Consider the following 8,515-nt stretch of genomic DNA (forward strand, 5'->3'; position numbering starts at 1 on the left):
ATAGATATTAACACCAAATCTAATACCTTTTTTTAAAAAAAAAAATCTTAATTACTGCAATCTATATATGCTTTTTGTTTCCCGATAGTCTTTGTATTTAATTTCATTTTCCTTTTTATTTATTTGTCAAACTTAAATTGTTTATTTATTATGAAATTTGGGTTATTGAGACTTATAAATCCTCTCAATTTGAAATTTTGACCAAGTAAAGCCAAATTCACGTAATATATGGAAAAATGTCATTGAAAGAATTATGTTCCAAAATTGAAGGCTGAAGACACAAATCCATCAACAATATCAAAGGAGAAGTGCACCTATAGATAGTAGAAATAAAAATGTAATGTTTATTGCATTTCGGATTCTTATATTAAATTTTATTTTCCTCAAAATCAAATTGGAAAAAAAAAACCAAAAATCAATATTAAGTTTTTTTTTACCTTCTAAACTAAAAGTTTGTTTAGCTAGCCACATGAATGGCACCAATACATGCCATATCTTATTATCTTATCCTTCATCAGCATACCAACAACTTAGACATTTAAAATGCATTTTTTTTTCAAACTCAAATTTAGTTGGTAGTATAATATACAAGTCTTAATAAACATGATATATAAATTACAAGAAACTATATAAAAAAAAGTCCGGGTTAAGCAGACAAATGCCCCATGTTTACGCAGACAAATGCCCAAAAAGAAAGAAAGAAATCCTCAAAGACTAGCACGATGAATCAGAAAGGGCGGGGATCCAAATCATCCCATTCAGGAAGGGGCGCGGATAATGGGAAGTCAAGAAGTCTCATGAGCTCTTCATCGATAAACTTGAAGCCGTCCTGGGAATTCTGGTTCTCCGGCCCTTCGAACAAATTAAAAATATATATATTAAGGTATGGAAGGTGAACATCTATTGCAACACAATAGGGACAAAAATTCTTATTGATCTTAAGTCACTTCATAACGATAACGATAATAAGTCATTGTATTACCTCTCATAATTTCTGATTCCATTTCCTCAAAATCCTTAGCACCATTACTCGGGGTGGCAATCACATTATCACTTGAAAAAGGTTCAAGAGTCGATTTGACCATCCATGGTGATTGCATCGATGGAAGGCCTAAAACTACCTCGATCGGACCTGGATTGAAGCCAAAATTGAGAAAATTTGGAAAGATCAGATTGACAGAAGGCACTGTAATAAAGCGGGTGAAGAAAGTAATTCATTTAAGGCATTTGTTTCCATGCTTCCCATGAAGCTCAAGAATAAGGTTTTCTTCCTCTGCAGAAAATGCACCTTTCTTCAGATTAGGCCTCAAATAATTGGCCCATCTGTTTCTACAGCTCTTCCCTGATTTATTTAGTCCAGTTATCTCTTGAATCGAGCCCCAATTTCCTTCACCGTGAACTTTTACATACTCCTTTAGGATGTCATCCTCTTCTGGAGTTCAGGGCATTTTCTTTAGCCCACACTCGGCTGTTCCAGATGTAGACCTTGAGCATCCAGATCCATTGAAAGCCATCAATCTCAATACCTCTATTGGTTCTAAGACAGAAAAAAAAAATGATAAACAAAACCGGGTTGGTTAGAGAGTGGGGAAAGGAATTCTTGTAGGACAAAAGTGAGTTGAGAATGGTGGCTGTAAAAGCGCGTAAGAATCCTAACGGGGCTTGTATAATTTATAGGCAAAAACCTAGTGTCTCGCCCCGACTTGAATGCTAGTCTATCTACAACGTGTCCACATGAACCGAAAAGCAACCATACAACCAGTAACGGGTAAATCCATAAACGCTTTTTTGCCTATTGCATTACAGCATTTTCGAGTATTTAATGCAATTGCTACACTTTCTAGATTTTGGCAATCTTTGACGCCATCATACTCAATGTATTCACCCAGTAATATTCAAGTGATTCGACACCAACAATTTACTAGTTGGATGTGAGGTGGTATACTGGTATTCTCTTATCGTCATTTCCAAGCATCTAAATTCTCGTGGACTATCACCCATATTATTTAATCATTAAAATTAACATTGTATGAGATTTAATTACTCAACTCAGTTTAAATCAACACAAAAATAAAAGCAAACAGTTAATTACATTATGACAAAAGATCTATCTCCAATGGAAACACTAACCAGCCCTTCAAGCCTTCTAGCTAACTCAGCCTATAGTTCATATTACAATATCTCTAGCCGGAAGCATTTTATCCCAGTGGAAAAAAGATCTCTCCTACATGTAATGTTTTAAGAAAAGCATTAAATCCCAAAGCCCAAACAAAGTGACCCACAAGTGGAGCGTAAGTAATGAACAATATTTTGACAATTATAGCTTCATATAAAATTAATCAATACATTAAAAAAAATGATGTCTATTTACATTAATCATCTTCCCAAGACCCTATATTTCTTCAGAATGTGAAGGCCTCCGTTGGCAACAAAAATGACACAGTTCTGATAAGGCAGCATGGCAAGGATAAGATGCACAACAACAATACACTGTCAATGCTTATTTCACAAGTATATAAAACTTTATTATGTGGCTTAATTATTATAATATATATTTTTTTAGATTTCAAAAAAATGTATATTTATTTTAAAATGTTTTTAAAAAACCACCACACTTTTATTTTTTAGAATGAGATAAAAGCATTACTTGTGATACGATCTGGCGTATATGAAATATTTTATTTAATGATATTATATAATATAACTTTAATAAAATGTTGTGCATATATACATATATTGGGTTAACAAGTTTTAACTCAAGAAACTTAATTTAGATAATTTCACAACTTCTTTTAACTAAATTTTTTTAATATAATTCATCTATCACGTATAGTTCTAATTCTTGTAAGACATTTTAAAAAAAATTTCATTTCAATTCTTTAAAAATGTATTGATTAAATTGTCATTCATTAGTAATATTGCACACATAAATATTTTATTTATTGTGTTTTTAAGAGAATTTTAATACAATTATTTTAACGTTTAAAAAAAAAAACAAATTGTAGTCACATCCTATATATTATAAATTCATCTTTATTTCAATAAAGTATTATATTCTAATAATGTCATTTTCATTAATATTAATATTTTTTATTTGTCCACTCAAACTCAAACTAAATAAAGCACATAAATTAAATGAACATATTCGTGAGCCTTCGAAATGAGCCAAGCCCAAGCTGGAGCTCGCAAGCCTCCTAAACGAGCCGAGCCTGAGCTCGGGACCCCGAGCCTATTAACAAACATGTTCGCAAGCTCACGAGCCGAGCATCCTTAAGCTCAAGCTCGGCTCGTGAAAATTGTTGAGCTTAAAATCAAGCTTGGCTTCAGCTCGATAAGCTTACCAAACGAGCTCGAACGAGCTTTATACTGAGCCGAGCTCCGAATAGCTTGCGAACCGTTCGGTTCGTTTACATCTCTAATCTTTGGTCCCCCAAAATAAGTTCAAATCTAATAAAAAATTTATCACGTTGACACCATTTAAAACGAAAATTTTGTTGAAGGGGGTGGTCACTATGTTTGAGGGGATAGGGCAATCAAAAAGAATTCTTAGATCAAAATTTCGATTAGATTATTGAATTATGAAATGAAATAAAAAAATACTATATCCTCAAAAAATAAATTCATGTTATCATATTCATCAAGAATATTTCAAGACTGCGAGAAAAACACGGCAAAAGTACTAGACAACAGATATATAAGCAATTATAATAGTTCAATGGCAATATAATTTATTCTCCATAGTGAAAACTGTGCACAATTCATAACATTTGATTACTAATGACAAGGAAGAAGGGTTACTTCATTGTTGAGCGACCAGCCTCCATATTCTTCCTCAGGTTGTGCCCCTTCGCTGCTTAAAGACCAAATAGACCAAGTTCAGGTTTCTTAGTTCATACGACATTCTGATATTTTATTACATGTATTAAGATGATTTACCATGTCTGTCATCGACACACATGGTAAAACAAGGATTGAATGTTACATCTCAAAAATCAAATCACATATTTGTGATTTGAGGAAAATGTTGTAGCTTTGTTTCTTCATTGGAGTGAAACTGACAAATTAAAACAAATTAATCTTTATATAGAAATATGGTAAGAATATATGGAATCCACACAACAATCTAGATTAAAAAATAAAAATAAAAAAAATCTGAGTGAGAATGCAGCGATCACAATTGTTTCATGCACAAATGATCTTTCATTGACCGAATAAGAATGCAGCAAGGCAATTAATGCTTCACGAAAAGACGAGTGACACCAACATATTGCTTGTTTCATCTAGAACACAATGTAAAGCGAAAACGTTGATAGCATAAAACTAATTCATTATGGCATTACCATCACTAATAATTATCTTTGTTGGAGATTATCGTTCTAGTAATTTTCAAAAGCGGTATTGTCATGGCTTGCAGAACAAGATCTGAATTTCATGAACATTACCAACTTCAACATCTTGAATTACACCAAGTTCTATCATATATTTAAATGTCAAACATGTTTTGTGAAAGATCTTTAGGTAGTATTCGCTTTAACATTACGAAGATTAGGAGAAATACAAAGAATTTGGATCTTGGGGTTGAAATGTAGCTAAAAGGGCTGAAATCATGGTCATTGTGAAGAATTGAGTGGCTAATGTTCGTAGCAATTTCTCTTTAAGGTAAATTATCAAACTAATGTTGGTGGTGTCTTTTAATTCAGTGTTTCCATGAAGCTGAAGAATAAATCTTTCTTTCTCAGTACAGAATGCATCTGTGTTGAATTAGGCCTCAAAAGCTTACAAACTCCACCGGGACCTCATCATCAGATATGACTCGTGAGCCCCTTGTTGGCCAATGCTTGACATCATGATATAATTCCTTGAACTTCCAGTTCAATTGAACCCATCAACCCAATTACTTTTATGTCTTGAATGAAAGCTAATTTCCCAAATAAAACCTATATATAGTATCTATTGTACAACCAACATTTAACTGGAGATATGGGAAAAATAAGAGTGATGGGTTATGAACCAATTTGATTTTCTACCGGTCCAAGCCCAATGACTCAATCTATTTGAGTCTCATATTATTTATTTTGACAATTTATCAATACCCATAAATTCCAAGAAGACCATAAGAGGCTCAAGCCCATGAAACTCTCCGATTATCTATAAATAAGTCCTCTTGTACGCACTCTATAGTCACATGCTCTAGTTCTAGCGTCGGAGTGTTTTCGCCGGGCAACCCATGGCGCCACTCACTTTGCTTTGTGATGCAGGTGACAACCTACAAAATTCGGTTTTTGGAACAGTTCGAGTATTAATCCGACTATCCAGATCTCACAAATTACCTAATCGGGTAATATTAATTTTTGGCTACATCAAAGAGTAAGCGTCTCTAGTGGAGCTAGTGACAATTTACTCGTGAAATTTATCACCCATAGGGCCACAGGACGAGGGGAATGTCGAACTTTTGAAGCATTAGGTTGTAAGGCCGCAAAAACACGGATATCATCGATATATAGGGAACATAACTCACATTTAGTCACAAAACTTGTTTTTATGCGACATATGTTTACAATTCACATATCCAGCTAACTGTAACCATGATTACAGGCCCTCGTCAACTGAATCAGTTTCATCTTAGGTTGAAATTAACGCAATACTTCATCAAACAAAGCACTGAGCACACTTCCACTGTTCGACACAACCCAAAATCACAAAAAATACATAGAAATTAAAAACAGAGAAAAAAAACTACAAATCAAAATAAAGAGCAAACCTTTTAGGAGCAAACGTGACATGGGAAAGAGAAAGCTCTGAGAGGGTTAAGAGGGTCAGCGGACACAACTGAAACCCTTCCGCTTTTCGTGTCCGATTGTAGGACCCATTTCGAGGCTGTGGAGAGAAAGAAAAACTCGAATTCTTCAGCCAAGATTGGAACATCTTTGGCGGCAAAGAGTGCCTCAAAATCTCAGGAAGAACAAACACCAGCTGTAGTTCCATTTCTTATTGATGATGATGCCGCTCCTTCATTGTATACTGCTATTGGTTTTGGGAAATTTGGTGCTTTTTAGGTTTTGGAGGAATCGGGTTACGGTTTGTTTGGATTCTTGCAAGAAATAAGCGGATGTGCTTGCTAATTTTCCCGTCATTTGACCAAGTATAGCCAAATTAATTCACGTTTGGTCGATGCTGCCCATATGTCAGATCTAACCACCTGCCATTGCATAAAATTTGGGTAGTTGGATACTCCATTTGGTAATATCTCAATGGGCTAGCATATTCGACAAGTCCAAATTCACATCATGTATGAAACATATCATCGGAAAAATTATTTTCCAAGATTGCATTCGATTCTTGTATTCAATTTTATTTTCCTTAAAATCAAATATAAATATGTTTTAAAATATATATATAAATCAAATAGAAAGAATACCAAAATCTGTATCAATTTTTTTCGATCTTCCAAACAAAATACTTGTTTAATTTACCACATGAATGGCACCAATACATATATGCCATCAATATTAATTATGAGCATTAGCATATCAACAATTTAGACATTTAAAATGATTTTTTTTCTGACTCAAATTTGGTTAGTAATAATGTATAATTCTTAATAAACATAATATATAAATTAGCAGAAACTAATTAACATAAAACTTCAGGTTATATAGGCAAATACCCTATGTTATGCATACAAACCGAACTTTTTTTAAAAAAATGAAGAAGAAATTCTAGAAGATTAGCAAACAAAACTCAAAGCAATGGTGCTTAAATTGCAGTTGCATATATAACAATATGGGATGAAAAATCAATATATATCACTGAACTGTTCCGATTCTATAAAAAGTATGCAAATGCATGTTTCGAGATTTTCTTTTCAAATTAAATACTTTTTTGGTTGAAGTAATGAATAATTTTTTTTACAATTTCAGACTTACAAACATGACCCTAAAACAACCCCCTAATTCTTTCTCCTTTAGACATGACATATATAGATATGCTACGGACATGAGACTCATTCTCGCACCTGAATCCGAACCAAGTCCTAGACCCAAATCAGTAGTACCGACGGGAACCCATATATCCTCCTGTGGAACCAAATCAACACATGATCCGATCCAAAACCTGCACGTTGGTTTTGGTACATTTAACCTACCTTGAGCATATTACTTTCATGGTCAATCCAATGACTATCTTTGGATTAAATTTATTTTATGTGGAGTCAGTATGTACCCAACATGTTTGGACCAATGATAATAATTGGATTTGTGATGAGAACAATACCCACACCGTAGAATCTCATAACCGACATTTCTTCGGTCTTCTATTCCAATAATTTTTAACCTCGTTTATTTTCTACCATGAAGTTATATATAACACGAAAACAAACACAATGTTGAACCCTTTGGTACAGTATTCATGATGAAAAAGTAATCACATAAAAATACATAAATAAATCATCCAAGCTATATTAATAACCTAAGAAGCGATGTAAACCCAGTTGTTTCCAAGCTTCTTCCCATGAAGCCGATAATAAGTTCTTCATATTAGGACTATTTCTATTTTTTTCGGCCAACTATTAATTGTTTTGCTCGTAATACGTTCCGTTTTTCTTACTAATTTAGTAGGATTATAAACATATCGATTGTAATAAATATTAAAAATTATTTTAAATTTTTTTGTAAAATCATTTATACGTTTGTTCGTGTTTAATAATTTTAATCAAACAATTTTATTTATGAAATTGTTCAGTTTACAATAAATAAAAATTAATAATATTATAATAATTACAAACCGTTCTTAAGACATTTGACACATAAAATAATTCTTTTTTAAATTAAGGATGTGAATGCGAGATATATCAAAATTTCAAACCATGCACGATAAGAAGAAAAAAAAACGTCAATTGATTAGCCTAGTTTGCATGCTACTGCGTTAGTTCGAGATTTGCCCAGAGCACACTGAAAGGCAGCGGCTGCGAGTTTTCACGTCACAAAAAAAGTCAATTGATCATTGTTATTTTCACGAAAATTTAAGGAAAAATTGCATATATCACCCCTGTGAAATCGCGTGTTTGCTGATAACCCCCTATGAAAATTTTTTGAGCTAGAAGCCCCTTATGATTCTAAATCTGTAGCATACACCCCCTTTTGGCTAAAAAATGACTAAAATTCCCTTAATGTTATATACAATTTAATATTAAAATATATTTCGTGTATGACAAATATTATGATAAAATAATTATATATAATTTTCATAGTTATTTTAATAAAATTTGATTATTTTACTCAAATAAATATAGAATTATAAAACAAAATTAATTTAATTATTTATTTAAGTAAGGGTATTTTTGTCAATTTTTAACTGGAAAGGGTGTGTATGCTATAAAATTTGAATCACAGGGGGTTATTAGCTTAAAAATATTTCATAGGGAGTTATTAGTGAACTCGTGATGTCATAGGGGTGATATATGCAATTTCTCCAAAATTTAATTTAAAAGTTGCCCAATATCAAATATATAAAAAAA

At 32.6% G+C, this 8,515-nt stretch overlaps 1 protein-coding gene across 8 annotated transcripts; it reads right to left on the reverse strand.

Annotated features, from left to right (window-relative positions):
* Positions 1-556: 556 nt before the first annotated feature.
* On the reverse strand, positions 557-7,074 carry LOC140881774 (uncharacterized). Of its 8 annotated transcripts, none has more exons than XM_073287340.1 (6): positions 7,016-7,074; positions 5,762-6,199; positions 3,799-3,853; positions 2,131-2,224; positions 983-1,537; positions 557-852 (listed from the first exon to the last, which is right to left on the reverse strand). In XM_073287340.1, the coding sequence occupies exons 2-4, from the start codon at positions 5,983-5,985 to the stop codon at positions 2,168-2,170; spliced, it is 336 nt and encodes a 111-aa protein (XP_073143441.1). In that variant the 5' UTR covers positions 5,986-6,199; positions 7,016-7,074; the 3' UTR covers positions 557-852; positions 983-1,537; positions 2,131-2,167. The 8 variants fall into 8 exon arrangements, 7 of the variants coding, with proteins under 7 accessions (XP_073143441.1, XP_073143442.1, XP_073143440.1 ...); XM_073287341.1 differs by having other exon boundaries at positions 983-1,132; positions 1,289-2,224; positions 7,016-7,073; XM_073287339.1 differs by having other exon boundaries at positions 983-2,224; positions 7,016-7,073.
* Positions 7,075-8,515: the final 1,441 nt, after the last annotated feature.

Source organism: Henckelia pumila, chromosome 2 (genome assembly GCF_033568475.1).
Source record: "Henckelia pumila isolate YLH828 chromosome 2, ASM3356847v2, whole genome shotgun sequence".
NCBI classification, from domain to species: domain Eukaryota; kingdom Viridiplantae; phylum Streptophyta; class Magnoliopsida; order Lamiales; family Gesneriaceae; genus Henckelia; species Henckelia pumila.

Excerpts from the sequence above, each read along its gene's own strand:
- LOC140881774 (XM_073287340.1), bottom strand. The coding sequence starts at position 5,985 with ATGGAACTACAGCTGGTGTTTGTTCTTCCTGAGATTTTGAGGCACTCT. Across the intron at positions 3,854-5,761 it reads GTCACGTTTGCTCCTAAAAG|CAGCGAAGGGGCACAACCTG; the intron begins GTTTGCTCTTTA and ends TTGGTCTTTAAG. Across the intron at positions 2,225-3,798 it reads GCTGGTCGCTCAACAATGAA|GAGAGATCTTTTTTCCACTG; the intron begins GTAACCCTTCTT and ends CATTACATGTAG.